This window comes from Coenobita brevimanus, chromosome 79 (genome assembly GCF_032717465.1).
Source record: "Coenobita brevimanus isolate Jiangsu-jjx chromosome 79, ASM3271746v2, whole genome shotgun sequence".
In the NCBI taxonomy this organism is placed as follows: Eukaryota; Metazoa; Arthropoda; class Malacostraca; order Decapoda; family Coenobitidae; genus Coenobita; species Coenobita brevimanus.
The window spans coordinates 33,929,995-33,951,000 of NC_137032.1; the positions used below are offsets into that span (position 1 = coordinate 33,929,995).

Genomic DNA, 21,006 nt, shown 5'->3' on the forward strand with positions numbered 1-21,006 from the left:
TCAGTGAAGTTTAATTGGTCGGAAGAGATTGTTGTTGTTGTTGTCGAGGTTGTGGTCAAAATAGTGTTCCTCGAGCATGCCGGGGTGAGGAGGTAGTTCCACAGCCCCAGCCCCCCCTTCCTCCTCTGCCCCCCGGCCCCCATCCTCAGGGTCGTCAGGGTGGGGACGTACTTCATTACCCTCCTCGTCTTGGTCCCCCGTCAAGTCGTCACCTCCACCACCACCGCCACCCCCCTCTGGGTCCACCGCTGCATCTAGGTTGTCTGTGGTAAATCGGAACAATGGGTTATTAGGGGATGACGATGACGATGAAGATGAAGATGATGATGATGATGATGATGATGAAGATGATGATGATGATGACGACGACGACGACGACGACAACGACAACGACGATAAGGATGATGATGATGATGATGATGATGATGATGATGATGATGATTACAATGATGATGAAAATGATGATATGGGATAAGTAAGGAAGTATGGAAGTACGTGTGAAATGGGGTGTTTTAAGTGAGCTGTGTGAAGTAACCACGCTGTAATATATATATAAGACAGATACATGGCAAAGTGAAGGAGCTTTGTGGTGTCGGTGTGGATGTGATACGAAGCGTTAGGAGAAACATACTGAGGTGGTTTGGCCATGTGAAGAGGATGGAGAGTGAGAGACTGACAAGGAGAGTGTATGTGAGTGAGGTGGAGGGGAGGAGAGGGAGGGGGAGGCCAAGGATGAGATGGAAGGATGGCATGGAGAGGTATATGAGAGAAGGGGGTGTGAGCTGGAAGCAGGGCAGTGAAATGGCAGGGGACAGGGCGATATGGAGGCGATTTGTTTGTGGCCACCCCTTACAGCATTAAGGTGTCTGGACAAAAGATATAGATGGCAGACATGTAAGAGGTACAGCAGTGTGGAGCTTATATATGTAATTTATATTTTACTCTTGCAATTTCCTTTCACTTAGGTACAGTCTCCTGTGGTGATGGAATTAATGAAGGAAGGTGAATGAGGAGTGGGTAGGTAAGGTGAATGAGGAGTGGGTAGGTAAGGTGAATAAGGAGTGGGTATGGCAGGTAGATGAGGAGAAAAGGTGTGGACGGTTGATGAGAGAGGCAGACTGGGTCTGTGGGGTAGGAAAAGTAAATGGATAACTGCTAGGGGGAAAAAAAATAACAGCAATAAGTTCAAACAGATGGAAAAAGCATTTATGTGTTCTATGATTATTTTACTTAAACTGTATCATCATCATCATCATCATCATCATCACCATCCTGGGAATAGGAGTTGGAATATAATGATGATGATGATGATGATGATGACATGCCACCACTGCAGCCACCGATGATGATGATGACAAGGATGATGAGGATGAGGATGATGATCGTGATGATGATGACAAAGATGATCACGACAATAATAAAACAGTAACTCACACATACATCAGACAATGTTCAATTTTCTTATATACTCCATCATATGTTAAAAAATTCAGTACAGAGATAAACAAAATCCTTAATATGCAAAAAGCAAAAAATTTTCATAGCTGCCACCTCTATACCAGCAACTTCTGCAACTGGTTACACCAACTAATAGATACATCATCAAGCCTGATAATGACACTACCTGTATTAAGCTCAGCATGCAATTAAAAAGCCATGCACTGCACTATCAAATAATGTTTCAGTCTATTCCTTCGTCATCATCATCCTAGCTGTTTTCTTTTTTCTTTTCTTTCTTATTTTTTCTTTCAGGTAAGGATGGGGTTAGGCACGATCCCCCAAACAATGAACGAAAGAAAGAGAGGGCAGAGTTGGAGAATTATAAAATATTTTTCCCTGATCAGTTTTCCCACATAAGGATGGGGTGAGGTAAAAGCCAGAAAACAAAGAATAAAAGTGGGAAAACTACTAACATCATGCTCAAAGTACCAATCCCACTGTCACATGCTAGTGAGAGAAGAACACTTAATATTACTGGGGAATATCGTGATAATGGAAAGGAAATCAACTTTGAAATGAATCACGCAGGTTGTAGAGGCCTGAAAAATTTTCATTTTATCTTGTTACCTCCACACAATTTTATTCAAATGAAGGCAAATCTCCTGAAATGGAGAGTTCAGTTAAGGTCACATCCAATCCTTATGGTTTGAGAATTCTCACTATGACGGTATATCTGTCAAGAGATACCAAGAATAAAATGTACAGTTAACTCCTTCACTCCAATGATTTATTTTCTATTTTATTCCTTCCTCTAGATGATTTGATTTTCTTCAGGCCTGGGGAGATGACCATTTGTGAAAGGGGTAAATGTATCTTGCATCTAACCTTTCCAGTCTGAACAGTCTCTCCAGAGCTTTTATATCTGTCTGGTAATGACAAGAATAAAACAGAATGCACATCATCAGAGTGAAGGGGGTTAAGGATTCATAATGAAGTGCAGAGCATCCAACTTTCCCTCCCCAAAAATGAGTTAGACCACTACAATCATGGGGGAAGGGGGATGATGAAGAGTCCTAACCCTTTCCAGCTCAGCTAATGACCCTGGGTTGTAAGCCTAGAGGTTTGCTTTATCTAATAACCAAGGAGACTCACTTCTACCACGTAACTAAGTCTGATCATAATGTTATTAGTTCACTCTTGCTATTTCCTGGTGATTTCATTCAACTCTGTCATGGCCTCTTGTACCAAAACGGTTCATGAAATGTAACTGTGTGTCTAACTCCTCCAGTTTCAAAAGTAAATTCAATGTTAATAAAATTATCAGATGGAGGGAAACACTGGTTATAAGGATATCTCTGACTGAAGGAATTACTGTATCAAAGCTTCTTTCCAAAAACCACCAAGAACTTCTGTGATAATGGATGATTCTCCATATCCTTAAATCCACTCGACATGCATTACCTAAATCAACTGTAAGACATCGTTTTTGTTTACTCCTGCTACTGTCACATGATATTACTGAGGTTAGGAGAGGCACCTTAGAGTGAAGGTGGTAAAAACCAACTTCATTAGTTACTTTAACATGAGAGGACTTTCCTAATTAAAGATCTTTGGGGTTTAACTGAAACAAAAACTATGCCCCCAGGCTGAGAGGGCTAAATAATGACCCCAAAGCTTGAAGACAGTTTTTTTCCCCTCCCCCAAAGCTTGAAGACAGTTTTTTTCCCCTCCCCCTGAGAAATGGGACTGAAAAGACTCCTCCCAAAAGAATATGCTTTAACCCATTTCTGTCAATGATGATTTAATTCAACGTAGGAAAGACCACACGTACTGAAGGGAATAAGGAGGGCTACATCTAACCTCTCCAGTTTGAAAAAGGTCTCCATAGCTAACTGTTGATAAAACAGTTTGGAGACACAGAGAATGCACTGAAAAATACGTCACATTATTCAAGGTGTCAAGCTACAGAAAAACCACTTAAACTGAAGTGGACGCCAACTTCAATCCAACGATGTACTTTCCACTGTATTCTTGATAAATTTTGATGATCTTATTTAGCTGTGGATAGACTTTTCAAACTGGAAGGAGCAGATACAGCCCTCCTTAACACTTTCAATACAAGTGATTTTTCTTAGATTAAAAAAAATAATCTGGAGGTGTGTGTGTGTGTGTGTGTGGGGGGGGAGATGTCATTGTACTGAAGGGGTTAAAGCCAGCAAGTAAGACCTCACCGAAGTGCAAAATCAACCTCATACAGTCCATCACCACAACTCACCAATTCAAATCCTACCATATACCATAACATCATAATCTTGTTGGCATCAGAGGATTCACAGCACTTCTTTAGCAATTTTCTTTCCATATTTTACCTTGACACTGACTTGTATGGTAGTTATGGGTACGTCTTTCTAAAAGTGAAACAGTCTGCATTAGTAATAAGGTCCCAAGTTACTAAAAAATATCTAAGGATGAAGTACAGAATCTCCCATGCCAAAAATAAAACTGAAAAAAAAAAATACAGATCACATAAACCAAGCAAAGCCCCCAACCTCCCAGACTACATCAACCCAAACAGACAAATGCTGACACCACTTACATACTGCAGAAATATTACAGTAAGTTGACTGATTAGCCTCAACCACCCAGAATCCATCAACCCAAACAGATATAAACAAACACCATTAACATACCGACAGGAAACGTGAGAAATACAAATGGTCAGGATTCACCAACAAACTTGTGATCGATTCCTTGTTGTGGCTGTGATTTAGCTTGCATGAAGAACAAGGAAAGGAGAAAGCAGAATTTACCTATATCTCTTGTTCTCTCTCTCCTATTTAATAAACAACAACAACAACAACAACTTTAATGCTATAGTAAAATTACTGTGTGACTAACATCAGCTTTTCTTGGAAAAACAGAGAAAGGAGAGTGTAGAATCTCTCCATGTCTCTTGTTATTCCTGCAAAAACAAATCTCTGTTACAACAGAGTAAGTTTGTTAATGAATCTGAACCTTGAGCTGCACAGTTCCATACAGTAAGTTCCTAGTCTGTGTTCACCTTATTTACCAGAGTTGGAGAAGCTGATAGTCACAGTTCTAGTGACTGATTTTTTTTTTCTCTCTCTCACCAATGAAAAGACATGCATGCCTGGCTGCACCATCTCACCATTTTCTTTTAGCAGCTGGACAAGGCTTCTAACCACCTGCACAAAGCCAAGAAAGCTAGTAATAGGCTTGCAAGTGCTGAGGTTCTAGCTGTGGCTGGTGAAAGGCAGGCAAGATCTGGTTGAACTGCTCTGGTTGATAGGCTGGCATAGGCTGTTGAAGGGCTGGTAGGGGATTCTGTACCAGCATGGGGGCGTCATCATCCTGTTCGCCGGCATGGTTGTGGTCGTCTGGTTTGTGGTGCTCGACTAGTGGCTCGTCTATTTGTTCCTGGGCGTGATTTTTGTCCTCCGTCTCCCCCCGCGTGTTCTCCAGGGGTTTGTTATTACTCTCACCCTCTCCAGGTCCCTTTTCCTTCTCCTGCTGCTCTTGGTTCTCTCTCTGCTGCATCTGCTTACTCACTACCATCAGTCTCTCTTGATTGTTTGTCACCTGCTTCTGGCCCGCTGGCTCGGGCTTGTCCACAGCACTCTGCACATTCTTTATACTAGTATCTGAAACACATCAGGCACAGGCTCTCTAAGAAAACAACTTGAATAGGTGGCACAACAACTGGTATTGCAATTCTCATAAGCAGAAATAATCCTATTCATGATGTGTTCATCATAACTCTTTTGCGGCATCCTTTTCAGATCAAAGTGCTGGTATTCACAATACTGTACTGTACTAATCACAATATGATACCCTAACTTAACAACAGAATACAACTGTTTTTAAAAAGATGATCATATAATTGTATACAGGGATACAATAATCTCACATGAAAAAATACAACAAAAAACCAAATAATATCACCTATTGCCTTAAACATAAGATATATCCACAAACGTATATCACATTCATGAAGTATTAACTACGTATCAGAAAATATTTCATGAGAGTTAACAAAGGACACAGAATGATTAGATAATTAAATGCTCTATTCCATCCACCAAATAACACTGATTATAAAAAAGAAAAAAATTAAACTACCTGTCCAAAACATATCCAGACCAATATATGCACAATTCACACATTTACACTTACAATAATGTAATAATACTAATGTGCACTATAAAATATCTCAGTGGCTGCAGCATAGAAAGTTATCCCAAAAAACACACTTTATAATATCTCAACACAGTTATGTAAGATTGATCAACCAATAAGACTACCAATATGCGATCAATGTGCTTACATGATTCTACATGAGTGTCTCACGAAAGACCCTGTATCATAACTACGTGTAAGTACAGGACAGTATAAATATGCAAGCCTAGTGCAATCATTACAGCATATAATCATCATCATCATGATTATAACCCTATTTCCCATGCAAATGGGATGGGCAAGTTCCAGACACACTAAAAAGATAATAAAACAGTGGATCTATTGGTGCAGTGTACAGTGAAAGTGGCATTAAATCCACTAAATACTGGCACGGAAATAAATCCATTCATTTATCGTCATGCCTTTGAAATTTCTGGTTCTGCTCCACAAGCAAAAATCCTCTTCATCTGATTGAGTCACTCTCACAACACTAATGAAAACCTGGTTCAAAAAAAGGTGCAACCTTTATGATAACTTCTTATATTAACCCTTTCACCTTCTATGGGCATATTTATTACAAACAAGCTACCAGAAGATAATTTTACTCAGTTTTGGGAGTTCTAGTGTTAACCTTTAGACTTCCAGAAATTCCTAGGGCTGAATAAAATTGTCTGGATTTAGCCCCAGTGCAATACCCAAGTGTTTGGTTTTGTTTCATTTCATATTTAAGGGCTCCAACATGCTTGCATGTGTCAGCCTTGGTCACTTAATGGTGGCTCTCCATGTTGCTCGATCTCTGGCGCCTTCCTTATTCAGCCCCTTATCCTTGAGGTCACACTCACTGACCTCATTCCAGGTCTTTTTCAGTCTACCTCTCGCAACCCTACCCCTAACATTAACTCTTCTCACTTTCTGCACCCAATTATCATCCCCCATCCTCTCCACATGCCCAAACCATCTCAATCTACCTCTCTTCATTAAAACACCGATACACTCCAGTCCCATCCTACCTCTCAACTCTTTCATCATAAACCTAGCCCCCCAGGCCTCGCATTCAAGGACACACTGCACATCCACCTAATCATTGTTGTTTCAGTATGTCTGAGTCTGCAAATATCCTCTTCCTTTATTGCCCATGTCTCACTACCATACAGCATTGCACTCCTAACACACGCCACATACAAAGATCCATTAGCACGGAGGGAGAACCCTCTCAATGTCTGGAGAGGCAGCAACTCCCTGAACTTCTTCAAACCACTCTTCACTCTAGCCACAGAGCTAGCTCCAGCCCAACCTCCAGCACATAACATGTTTTCCAAATAATAAAACTCTTCAACACATTCATACCTGACAATCTCCCCACACTCTCTCCGACACATTGCAAACATGAAAACAGCGTTATCCTGCAGTCTAGCTATAATACCACTACATTTCTTATGCACCCACTTATCATAAACACTGGACAAGATGGAATTACATCTCATGCCTTTGTTGTAAATGGCACATGGTGACTCTCCCTCTTTTTTGACAGTACCGCCACCAGCCCTAGATACCATCATTTTTGTTTTGTATGCATTTACCCCTTACCCTGCCCTAGGGTGGGAAAGGAGGTCATGATGATGATGATGATGATGATGATGATGATGATGATGATGATGATACCATCTCTCCACCTTCTAAACCTCTCCTCTGCCTTCCTTTCATTCTCTGCAATCAACATCACATCATTGGCATACAACATCTCACACAGGAGTCCATTTCTGAAACCACATGAGAGGGCTTCACATACCATGATAAACAAGGGGCTCAAGACTGACCCCTGATGCACACCAACATTCACAGAAAACTCATCACTCAAATCTTCATTCACCCTTACCAGGGTGCAAGCACCCACATACATAGCCATAACCACCCTAACCAACCACTCCTCAATCCCAAACTTTCTCATTGCCCACTTCACCACCTCCCTCAGGACTCTTATCAAAGGCCTTCGTCAAATCAACAAAAACAATGTACACATCCCTTTTCTTTCCTATATAATTTTCCTGAAGCTGCTGAACAATGAATATGGCATCAGTGGTCCATTTGCCTGGCATATACTGAAACTGCATCTCATCAATAGTCACTCTTTCTCTAATCATACCTTCTAGAACTCTCTCCATTACCTTCATTATCTGGTCCAAAAGCTTTATGCCTCTATAATTTCCTCTTTCCAGGGCATCACCCTTCCCCTTGTACACTCTTCAGCCAATCAACTGGGACAACACACTCACATATAATCGTATTTATCAGATCGGTAACTAACCCCATTCTTGTATCAACTGAGGATTTCAGCATTTAAGCAGTCAACCCAAACTTGCTGCCCTCCCCAACTGGATCCTGCTGATTGCACTGCTCACAGTAGCAGCATCAATCAGAGGCCAGGGGACAAACAATGGATCTGCTGGCTCCAAACCTTGCCTGTTCCAGTCAGACTCCTCATTCAACATGCCAGTAAAAGGATTAACAATTGATAAATCCATCCAAGAGTAGATGTAGTAGTAGATGTGACCCCAGGCTCATCTGGATGTGAACCCAGTAAATTGCAGACTGAAACTCTCATTCTCCTTTAGTTCAACACCCTCTTTTCAGGGGACAGAGAGTGAGATGAGAGACATCTGTATACCAGGGTAGTAGAGTCATCCTGTTACATCACTGCAATCACATGAAGGTGACCTTTTCCAGTACCACACACCCATCTAAAAACAGCCTACTGTGACTCCTGTAATACTTTCAAGTACTTAAAACATACATGTAAACACACCTATGGTTCTTTCACTCCCTCTTGGCTTCAATATACAGGTCTCCCTCGTTTTACGCTGTATCGTTTTACGATATTTCACATTTACGATCCTTCTTCTTTAGTACCAAGTGTTCATTTTACGATTGAGCTCCCTCCCATTTACGATTGGAGAGGGCCTTTACTGAACAGGACGATGAGGATGAGGACAAGGATCCACAACAGGGCCTTGATGTAAAAACACTTTGAAAGGCGTTTGAGAGCATAGAGAGGGGCATGAAACTTCTCAGGGAACGTGACTGCAACCCAGCTCGGAGTGCAACAGCTACACATGGTGTGGATCAAGCCCTAAAAGTTTACAAGGAGATGTACGAGGCCAGGAGGAGGCTTGCAAAGCAAACAACAATTTCCAGCTTCTTCAAACCCACTGCTAGTCCATCTGCCTCTGCTACCACTGAGTCATCCAGCCCTGCCACCCAAACCTCCACCACCTCTCATTCTCCTGAGTCATCCATCCCTGCCATCCAAACCTCCACCACCCCTGCTTCCTCCCTCTCCACCTCTTGTGTTGACGAGTGATGGGCTTTGGCCCAGGATGTCTCCTAGCCTAGGAGGAGACATTACGGCATTACGTCCTCCAGCCTCGGGAGGGACCGACTAAGGGTGGATGGAGCTACAGTACAGTAGGAGGGTACATAACAGTACAGTACAGTACAGCTGTATTTCATGTTGTTTTTGCTATTTCATGTCTTTATGTTTGCAAATGTACATACATATGTGATTCAGATGCACTACAATACATAAAACATCATCATTATTATTGCATATTAGATCACTTGTATGGGTCTTCAGTTCCTTATACACGAGTCCAGGAACGCATCCCTATTTTTCCCATTAAACCTTAATTTCGGTTTATGATATTTCGGTTTACGATTGCCTTTCTAGGAACGAATACCAATCGTAAAACGAGGGAGACCTGTAAGTAAGTAATGTACTAGTCAGTCCTCATTCTAAGTTTTCTATGCTGACATTCTTTTTTGTTCTAAGTCCATGACATTGAAAGAAAGTTAAATATCAATGTTTTGTTACTATCTACTAAGCTGAACTACAAGATTTCTCCAATTTACAGTACCAACTGCATAGAAAAAGTTGTGAAATTCTGTAATACCTCCCAAACTTATAATGAGGACTGCTTGTACCAAACAATATCATCATCATCATCTTCCAGACCTGTTTTCCCCACGTATAAATAGGTGAGATAGGGCCCAAAAAGCGAGAAAAAATCTAATGGAAGGAGAACTAACAAAAATCTGCCCAATGCTTTTAAAACTTTAAAATATAGCAGCAATAAAGTTCATATTAGCTTAGTATAACAGTGTGGTTTGACAAGTTTACCTCCACCACCTTTATACAAGCACTGGCAACAATATAACAGTACTGGTATTAATGATTAACCCTCTCATACCTGGGACATCTCTAGTATTCTACTCTACCTATTGCCAGATGCTTTTATCAAAGAGTGAGTCCAAGGGTTAACCCTCTTATGATCAAGGCAACTCTATTTTTCTCTTCCAGATATTGTCACACAAATTTATTCAGCTAAAAGTGAGTCCAACTGTTTAAGAAAGTGTCATTAACATTCTTACAGCTACAACAACTCTATTATTCTGCTCCAGCAAACATATGATTTTACTCAGACAAGAGTGAGCAGAGGAGCCAGAGAGTGTTAACCATTTGCAGATTATGGTGTCTGGCTATAGACAGATAGACAGATCGTAATGGGTGTCTGACTTATTAATCCCTTCATGAAGATGACACTTTTTGGTTTTTATTTTCAATAGTTAAACTAACCTTATGGGGCAACATAGGATTGGATGATGGATGGATGGATGAATAAACTAACACTATTATCACTGTATTGAAAACTTAGGTAAGAACCCCAAATGGAAGATATTAGTGCGAGAAGCAAAACAAAACATGGTACAGAGTATTGGTTGAAACATGCACTTCACAGTTTAACTTGCACAAATGCTAAATCAAGCAAGAAAATTTAACACTGAGGAGATCAAGACAAACACACACTGCACAATGCTTCCAGGTGCAATGGACAATAAATACTGGTGGTCCTCACTTAAAGCCGAGGATGTGAACTAGCAACATGACACAGTTAGTCCTAATCAACCTCTCCAGTATGACGATGTGCTTCATATTTAATTTTTGCTACTACCAGACAATTTTTATTCCGTTTCAGACTCTTTGAACTGGATACGGTAGATAAAGCATTCATTGATCCCTTTACTACAAGAGGTCTCCCCTAAGTTTAACATAATAATTTTGAGGTAAAAAGGATGAAATATATAGCCAGAACGCACTCTGAGAGTGCATACCTCTGTCAATGCGAATAAATATGAATTACTACTATTATCCTTCTTTCTTACCAGATAAGTACTCTCACAGTCTCACATACTCAACTAATTCTTTGGTCTTAGTTTGCCCTGCTACACAATCTAAGAGAGTGCATACCTCCATCAACACCAATAAAATTTATGATTTCTTCATTGGATTTGGATCCACCTTAAAAATGATTAAATTTTTTTGGACCCACCACATTCTACTGAAATCTGGCAATAACTATTTGAGATATCTACATGAACAGACACTGCTAAATGCAGAACATAACTTCCACCCAACTTTGTTGGTGAAGGTAATAATTCATCGCATATGTGTTAAAGTCACCTCTTCAAATCTCCTCATTTACTTTTTGGTCCACACTAAATTACAGGATGAATTCCTTATTAAAATTCCATTGCTACCTACAAAGTTAATTTGCAAGTCTCCCCCAGTTTACAGAAAAATTTGGATGTAAAAAAAATTGAAGTACTTTTGGAACACATTTCTGAATTACAAGGGGGAAGGATTGTATTTTTAGTGAAGCAACTTTAAGTGACGTGTGTGTGTGTGTGTGTGTATATATATATATATATATATATATATATATATATACACGAGGGTGGTGGAGAAGGATGCCTTCAAACGGTGTTTTTGATGTAACTGGCTGATGAACATTCCTCAACTCAATCCCTATCCCCTAAAGGAGGATGGTGAACCACAGGGGAGAGAGTTCTTCAACCTCCAGTCCAACAGGTTCACAGCTAAGGTCACAAAACCTTCACACAAAGAGGAAAAAAAATCACAAACTACTAATTTCTAACTTTCCCTCTTTCAGGACAGTGACTTCCTTTATAGTTTATTCTTGCCAATAATGAATGACTATTCAGTTCCAGGGAGACCTCCAATAGTGATGGGGTTACTGAAGGCTGTATCTAATCCCTACAGTTCAATAACTCTTTCCTAAACTAGTAGCAAAAATACAATACTGTAAGTCATCATCACTAGCCCACTAATACAATATACAAATGAGCATAGATATCGTATTTATTCAACTGCACAACGATACAACGTTAAGTGAGGACGCCTGTTAAATATTTCAACACATATCATAACCTACTACACAAACTACCAAGCTCAACACTACAAACAGACCAGGAGCCATAACTATTAAATATCTTAGTCAACTTCTATCATAAACAATTATCCATAACAGCTAATTATCATCAGGAATTCTTTTGTCACATTATTTACTTTCTCTAGTCTGGCTGTGAATAGTAAGGTAACTTTATGAGTCAGATAAAAGCAAAAGCAAGCATACCTTATTCACAACTTAGGCTAATGTGTTTTTTAATATGGCTCCTAGACATGAAAATAATGGAGTGAAACAAATGCTATAGGCCTGTATTCTGTCTGGCTAAGAAGGCTCACCCATGTACTTTCTCACCAGTTTATTTAATAATGCGAGTTGTTACTATCCTTTTGTACGTTACTTATGCAAAGAATGTCAACAGTGAAATTATTTTAATGACACAAAAAAGAATAGGCAGTAGTACGCTGTCAAATTTATGCATATAAGCTGTTACTATCCCTCTGCATGTTACTTATGGAAGAATGTTGACACAAATTATTTTAATGCCACAGAATAGAGCAGTAATTAGTACACTGTCAAATGGAAAAGAAATTGTTTCAGAAGACATGCTGGCAAGCCTCTGAAGCCCTCAAGAATACAGACCTAGAAAAGCTAACTTGGGACAGACCTCTTTTGTCCCTTGAGTTATCATCAAGTCTTTGGTCCAGCACTGCTTGCAAAGGAAAATGTTGGTAGAGTAATTCAGAAGCTCAGGGTTACAACAACGCAAATCAGTGTTAGGCACAGTAACTCCTTCAATTCACTGACATTTTTCTCATTTTATTCTTGCAACTCCATATAATTTTGTTCAACTTCGGAAGGATCTCTTAGCAAACGGGTTAACGAGAGATATTATCCAATCCCACCAGTTCAGAAAATCTGTTCTCATTATTTCTTCATAATTTCATTAACCTTAGGACTGACTTTCAAGTTGAAGGTGTTAGATATATGCTTCATTAACCTCTTCAAAATGGGAAATCTTTCCTACTCTTAATGGAAACATCTGGTGTTTTCCCACCAAGAATTTTAACCCTTGCACTCTGGGGGATATCATATGATGTACAAACGTTTCCCCTCTCTTTAACTCTGCTAAATATGGTGCCTCTCCTGTCATCCCAGTCACTCGTGGCTGGACCAGTGAATAGGAAAGGATCACCTCCTCTGTCTCTATTAAGTCTCACAGACCCACTGGTTACTTATTTTTCCTTTTTTTTTTTTTTTTTTTTTTTTTTTTTTTTTTTTTTTTCCCCTGGAAAATGGATGTAAGTTACCATACTTCAACTTGTTGCTAGAGCAATATGACAAAAGCTACAGAAGTATTCTTGTCTATTTGCAAATAAAAGAATATAGCTTTTAATCTTACTTTAAATCTGTTATAATCCACTGTTATTTAAGAAAGAAAACATGTTAATGATTAAAATGAGTGAAACTTGTGAACCTGCCAGGGTTTAATGGTTATTTACTAACTTGATCCTCTGACTGCTAAGATTTCTCTTGAATGAACTAAATATTGTATGACAGTTATTTAGTCTCTGGCTGCTAGTTCTATCAACTGAACAAAATCTTCTGGTGTTAATAAAAAAATAAAAAAAAATCCAACCACTGCAGAGAAAGGGTTATTCAGAACCAAAAACACCTCAGCTAACAGAAAAAATAAATACAGTTGCCACAACATAAAGTTGTTTCAAAAGTGGATTTAAATTTTCTTGGCAATTGACATAAACTACAGCTTAATCCCTTCAATCTGGTGACAATTTTATATCTGTCAACACCACATGGTTTTACTCAGCTTAAGGAAACTTTTTTAAATTTGAGAGGCTTGATTCAAACTCCATAATGCCCTTATTCACAAGAAGACAGCTAAAATAAGCTTAGAGGAGATTTTTCTGGGAATGCTAAATAAAGCCTTCAAAACACACCTCCCTTAAGCTGAATATAATACTATAGTCTGGTTGGTGGCTTGATGGGGGGGGGGGGGCATCACTGGATTTAAGGGGTTGGCCTCTTCTGATAACGCTTTTTTCAATTTCAATCTTGCTATCACCAGATGCTTATATTCAACTCAGGAGGGATCTCTAGTAACAAAGGAGTTACTGAAGGTTATATTTAATCCCTCTACTTAAAAAAAAAAATGAATACAAGAGTCTAAAGGAGGTAGATATAAGAGTAGCATTACTAGTTGCAGCAGATGTAGTACCAAGTTCATCTGAAACACGAACCCAGTGGACTGTAGGCTGAACTCTTCCATGTGCAGCAGTCCAACAACCTCCTTTATGGGGACAGGGAGGGAACTGAAGGACATTTGTATAACCAGGTAGTGAAGCACCATGGTCAAATTGTTGCCAACACATGAAGGCATCCCTCTCCTGCACAAGTCTACAGGCATGAAGAATAAAATGTAAAAAAAAAGTCCAAGATTCAAGGGGACTAATCAAATTATCCTCCCGTCAATGTTTGGCAGCAAGTCACGGAAATGTCAAACCATCTGAGATACAGCTACCTCTTCTAATATTATGTATCAAATGCACAGACTTGCAGTACAATATCAATAAACCAAAAAAGTTAAGCCATTAAGAATGTACAACTATTTTTAGAGATTTCTGTTTATATGTTTATTCTGTTTTTCTATTTAAAGAAGAGCTTAGCTTCATGCTACAATAATTAACCGTGAACAAACACTACTAGAGAGAAAAACAGACGTAACAAACTCATGACAAAGTGATACAAGAAAATCCTACTTGTTGGTATGAAATACTATTAATAAATTCTGACTACTATTTTTACTTTTCATGAGAATTTCAACTAAAAGGTGCACACTCCATATGCTACTCCCTGGATTTACTATGGCAATACATCCATTAGCCAAACAAGAAGAATTCCCTGTATCTATGAACATTATCAATGACTGGAGGATGACATAATTTACATATATCCAAAGAAAAACATACAGTATTGTACCCCTAAGGTCCAATGGGTATCAAAATAATCAGTCTTGGATACATATGGATCAGTTAAGTTTGCTTTATACAATACATAATACTTTGTACTTGGTTACTTTATGTATTTCACACACCCTGTACTCCAAGATGGTGGTATTTCCAGTATATATATCAAAATGCTTCTAACTTTAACAGTGGCAGTACCCAGTAATTGTAACACCAGGCTCATGTGAATGTGAACCTGATAGACTGCAGACTGAAGCTGTCTTTCTCCTGTGGTCCACTATTGTCCTTTTGGGGAGACACGGAGAGACCTGAGGGATGTCTGTATAACTCGGCGCTGGAACCATCTGGCCGTATGAACCACCATGTGAAGGCACCACTCTCAAGCACCATCCAATGTTGCAAAATGGTAAGTACAGCAAGGGGCAAAATACTTTTTCTGAAGGATGTGCATTATTCCCATGAATTTACAAGGAAGATGAATACTTCATTGTAGCAAGTGGAATTTTCCTGTAATATTCAGTATTTTTACAGAATTACTGGATCAATTTTCTACATCTGTGAATCTCAACATGCATGGGTGCACACTGCCTCCACACTTTTACATGGAAGAAACAAACTTCATTGCACCAAGTAGAATTTTCTTGTATCTTAAAAAAACATCTGGGTCAAGTGAATGTTTTCCAAGAGTATGAGGCTCAGTGCTCCTACCTTGGTGACGCGGCATTTGGGGTGGTGGGGCCAAGACCTCCTGCTGTGGCTGCTGTTGTGGCTGGTTGACATTGTTGTGGGGTGGCGGCAATGGGCGGCGGTTGCTGGCTGCCACGGGTGCAGCTGGACGTTCCATTACCCCAGGGCCTGCTGACGGTGAAACACAGTCGAATTCCAAATGGATCTGCCTATTATGTGATGCTTCTTCCATAGCGATTTATTCTGCATATTATATCTCAGTATCCTCTTGTATGGAACTAATGCAAACCAGGTTGATGTCAATAACACTTCAATATGGTAATATACAAGAAAATGTTAAAGTGTGTATGTATATATACCGACAATATGCAACATAAATCTTTCTGGAAGAGGTGCTACGAGGCTTCCCGTACCAATCAGAATACAGTCCATACTCACATAGTGTCACAAACACAACCAAATCCTATTGTGGAGGTTGCAAGAATATATGTACTGTATAATAATTCATTGTAATAGTAATGGAAGCATCCAATCTTTTACCACAGTACTCTTTTGAAGGGCACAGGGCAAGATCATTTACACCATAGGAGAATATTCTTTGTCCCAGGTAGCATTTAGATGAGAGAAAAGCTTCCCATCATGGTATTCAGTGAGACATATGGATATACTAAGTGGGAAGGAAAACATGGCAAACAAAAACTATCGTGTGTTACCTCCCATCCATTATATCAGCTTATCATGAATGCTCTCCAATAATATAAATATTAGGTGTGATTTACTCTTCAAAGAAAAAAAAAAATCCATGATGAAACTGAACACAGTAAAATATTCCTGTCTACTTTCCAATGAAACTTATTTAAATACTGTACTCTTAATTTATCAGACATCAGATCTGTTAGAAAATATTGCCCTACAGCTGCTACTTCTCTATCTATCTATTGCCAGACGCCTCAATCCCGTTTGGGGTGGCCACAAACAAATTGCCTCCAAGTCGCCCTGTCCCCCGCCATTTCACTCCCCTGCTCCCAACTCACACCCCCCTCTCTCATATACCTCTCCACCCCATCTCTCCATCTCATCCTCGGCCTCCCCCTCCCTCTTTCCCCCTCCACCTCACTCACATACACTCTCTTCGTCAGTCTTTCACCCTCCATCCTCTCCACATGGCCAAACCACCTCAGTGTGTTCCTCATAACGCTTCCTATCACATCCACATCCACACCACAACGCTCCTTTATATCCTCATTCGTCAGCCTGTCTCTCCATGTGACTCCACAGGCTCCTCTTAAATAACTCATTTCCACGGCTCTCACTCTTGACTTGTGTCCTTCCAACAACGTCCAAGCTTCACTTCCGTACGTTAGAGTTGGTATCACAATACTGTCATGTAGTAACTTTTTCACTTCCATGCTCACTTCCCTGTTTCTTATCACTGCTTTCAAAGAACCAGCAACCTTTCTTCCCTGCTGTACCCTTTCAAGCACTTCACCCTCCAAACCTCCATCCTTACTCATCACACTACCCAAGTACTTAAATGTACTCACATTTTCCAATTCCTCACCATCCAACCTCGCTGTACATTCACTGACTTCACCTCTCTCAAAGACCATCACTTTACTCTTCCCTACATTCACCTTTAGATTCCGTTTCCTACACACTCTCTCAACTTATGTTAAAATATTCTCATTTCCATAGCAGTTTATATTAATTTTTCTTACAAGATAATTATTTACTTTCTTACTTTCTCTAATTACTGGTCTCTTTGTGTGCTGTTTATTCTCCAAGTATTCTTTCATTTGAACCCTCTTCCTGCATCCATTCTAGCCACTTCCTTCTCTGTTCCTTCATTCCCCTCTTACTTTCATTCCAACAAGCTGTGCCCTAACCTGACAATCATAAAAATCTTGGTATTTAGAGACAGAAGAAAGAAAATTCTTGTAACACTGCTAATGTTCACACCTTCAGCTGAATAACAACTTTCCTAAAAAATGCACCAGCCAATTTTATCCTTGCTTAATAAAACAATCTGGTGTTAGCCAGAATAAAACCTGTAAGTTGTTTCTAATTGCAGGGGATAACTGAGATCATTTATAATCTATTCTGTCTAAGGATGTCTTTCCTAAGCTGAATGAAGCTGCCTGGAGTTGGTCTGATTATAGTAAATCTAAAAATGTCCTCAGGATGCAAGGATTAATAGTTTGTGGTAAATCTAGATAGTCTGGCTCTGTACTACGCATCTAAGACTTCATTTGTGTGTTTCTATGATGATATAAGTAAAGAATCTATGTTGTACTGTACTACACAAAAGTAATCCTTTAATAAAAACTTAGAAAATATAAAACAGTGTATATAGGCACATGCACAAACAAAAAAAAACAAAATAAGATGTGTTTTGGTGTGCAGGTGTCATGCATAAGTAATGAGGTGTGTGTAAGAAATGAAAGTGTGTGCTGGGGTCATGCATGAGCTGGGATAGAAACTAACCTTGGCCTGGGATGGCCAGAGGGAGGGGGCGGGGCTGAGCATGGCGAGGGCGGGCCAGGTTGGCCACAGGCGGTGGCCGGGCAACAGGAATGAAGGACAGTCCTGACACCAACACAACACACAATAACACACAATAGCAAACAAAGACAACAGGGTAACACACAATAGCAATATAATGCACTAAATCACACACACAATAACATATGTCCAAGAACACAACACACAATAGGCCAATAGCACAATAATGCACAAAGGATGATCATATTATCAATCCTACTAAGTACAGAGATGTCTCTTCATTTTACTCCTGCCATCTCTTTTTATTCACCTGAGCAGAGACTCTTTGATATCAAGGAGTCAAATACAACCTTAATGAATAATATCAACACAAGATGTCTTTATTAAGCTGAAGAGAACTATTTGGTAGCAGCAAGAATACAAGTGGCTGTCATCCAGATTCACTTAGTTGAAACACAGCTATTCAGTTACTGTAATATCATACTGTTGTGTAATACCATTTAAATATTACCATAAATCATCATATGGAAAACTAATGATGATTTCCAGACATTTTTCAACACAAATAATACTACACTGTATTCTCATTCTAACAACATGACTCTGATTCAAAAGTATTACATTATGTTTTGAACTGCCCTTTGTGAACTGCTAAATAAAATATGTGCCTTGAATAAAATATGTATATGCAAGTTATTGAAGTTGATAAGTAACTATGAGATGATAGCTGACATAAGCACGATATTACAACTAATAATGTAACACGACTAGATGATGGATGGAGATGGACAGCAACAAGGGCGTACCTATAACTTAAAACAGGGTGGCCAAGCCTAATTTTGGGGAGACCCAAGGATAACTCTTTAGGAAGATCCAGATGTATTCTCCCAGAAATATGGAATGGCCAAGCATGTATCAGGAGTGGCCAGGGCAACCCTGCCATTCCACAGGGTATGCCACTCGACAGCAACTTAATACTCAAAACGGTGAAATTAAAGTCAAATGCTATTCAGGGATGATACAATGCCAGCGGTATTATTGGAACAATATATCAACACACTGCTAAGCAATATAATAGTTAGTGGCATTTTACAAGAATATCAGCACAGCACACAACCCTTCAACATAACACAGACAACACTGTAATTTTCAAGCTTATGCACACAGCACAATAACTCAATTCCCATTCAATATTTGCAACAAATGAAGATGGAGACGTGTAGAATGTAAGATGAGTAGTACATGTCCAAGACAGTAAAAAGTGAATATGGTATGGGTACTGAGATGACATGCCAAGAGATGGCATCTGTATTAGGGAAAAGTGTGTAAAATATATTAAAGAGAAAGGTATTTTAACCAGACAAAAATACTGTATACGGATGTCCCAGTCTTCGGCACAGAAGAAAGGAAGATGAGCTAGATGAAAGTACAATAAAAATGTGTGTATGTGGGTATATATGTATTCCCAGGCAGTTGCACCACAAGATTATATCAGTGCCACTACATGAAGGCATCAATCTCCAGCATCAGTCAATGTGGTGAAGGAGTTAAGTGTAAACGTGACATACCGGGAGGCTGCAGCTGCGGGTGGTTGTTGTTGTGGTCTTCAATGTAAGGCTGGGCAGCTCCCTCCTTCCCTGCAGCTGCCCCACTCTTTGCTGAGGAATTAAGTACTACTATTACCTTCCATGCATCTACTTTCTCTCTCTCTTTCTCTCCAGCATTCAAACACACACACACACACACACACCAAACAAAATGTTCCAAGAATATGATGATTAATGTCATAATCAAGCAGATGAGGAGACTATTGAAATCTGCTTTGTCAGGGGATACAAGGAGGAGGAGTTACTGTATTATACTGTAGGCCTACTACCCATAAATCCCATTTAAGAACTGTTAATTTAGCACTATACTCTATCCACTTTAACATGGCCTAAAACTGCTATCTCTCCATCCTGAATACTGAGAAGGCAATTAATACTAGAATACACAACTAGTCACAAAAAGGTGCTATGCAAAGAATGCAGAGCTGTTGTACTATCTTATTTTGCACTGAGGTGCAAAAGGACAAAAATCTGTCATGTGAAAGTGGATGCTCTATATCTAAGCTACAAATATCACCTACTTATAAAGGACAGGAAAGGATAATAAGAGAATTTGCACCATGAGGGAGGGATGAAGCAGAGGAATGACCATCGAAGGACAAAAGTACAACTGCGGACAGTGCAGAAATATCAATCTACTTTTTAGATGAACAATTACAAAACTCATACACAATATTCTGAGAAGCTTGTAAGACTCTGAGGACAGAAATACTGGGTCAGTGGTCACTGTTTTTTTTATCATAATGAAGTTACTGGGTAATCAATACTTATGTCCACAAATGTATATATTAAATACAGAACAATCACCTTACCTCTTATATCAATACAGTTATGTACAGTCAGGGACAAAAGTTTGCCTCCTGTTCCATTGTATATACCGCATGCTTAGGGTGCTTAGGGCAAGCCCATCACTTTCCTCCCTCATGCATCATGTCAAAGAGAATCATACATGGACAGAGAAATATACCAAGCCTCCCTTAACCCCTTAAACGCGGATCGTCGTGTTTGCGACGCTCGGCGAAAAGGACATAGTGGCGGATCGTCGCGTTTGCGATTCTAGTAAATTTTGAATAACCGCCGGCAAGCAGGCTCCAGCTGGTATTGTCTATCAGTACCACCACCCTCTAGCTACAACTAGCATACTTTACCTTTGTACTACTGACCTCAGTTGTTGCCAAGTATCACGTTTTCTCCCCGTCCCCACCCCCCCCACCACGGCCCGGCCAGCCTGGCTGTGATACATGGCAGCGCTCTGAGCGCTCAAGAACTGTAAATCTGCGCTCTCCTCTCACAAGCAGTTTATGCTACTAGGAAACGCTTGTTTCCCCA

General features: G+C 39.7%; 1 protein-coding gene across 1 annotated transcript in view; it reads right to left on the bottom strand.

The window, feature by feature from the left end:
* The window catches only part of LOC145409095 (uncharacterized), a 45,599-nt gene continuing 24,593 nt past the window's right edge, over positions 1-21,006 (bottom strand). The window contains exons 8-12 of the mRNA XM_080279639.1: positions 19,639-19,728; positions 18,053-18,154; positions 15,590-15,736; positions 12,565-12,606; positions 1-263 (exon numbers count right to left, since the gene is read on the bottom strand). Of these exons, the coding sequence (XP_080135765.1) occupies positions 1-263; positions 12,565-12,606; positions 15,590-15,736; positions 18,053-18,154; positions 19,639-19,728 (644 nt within the window). The remainder of the gene's footprint in view (positions 264-12,564; positions 12,607-15,589; positions 15,737-18,052; positions 18,155-19,638; positions 19,729-21,006) is intronic.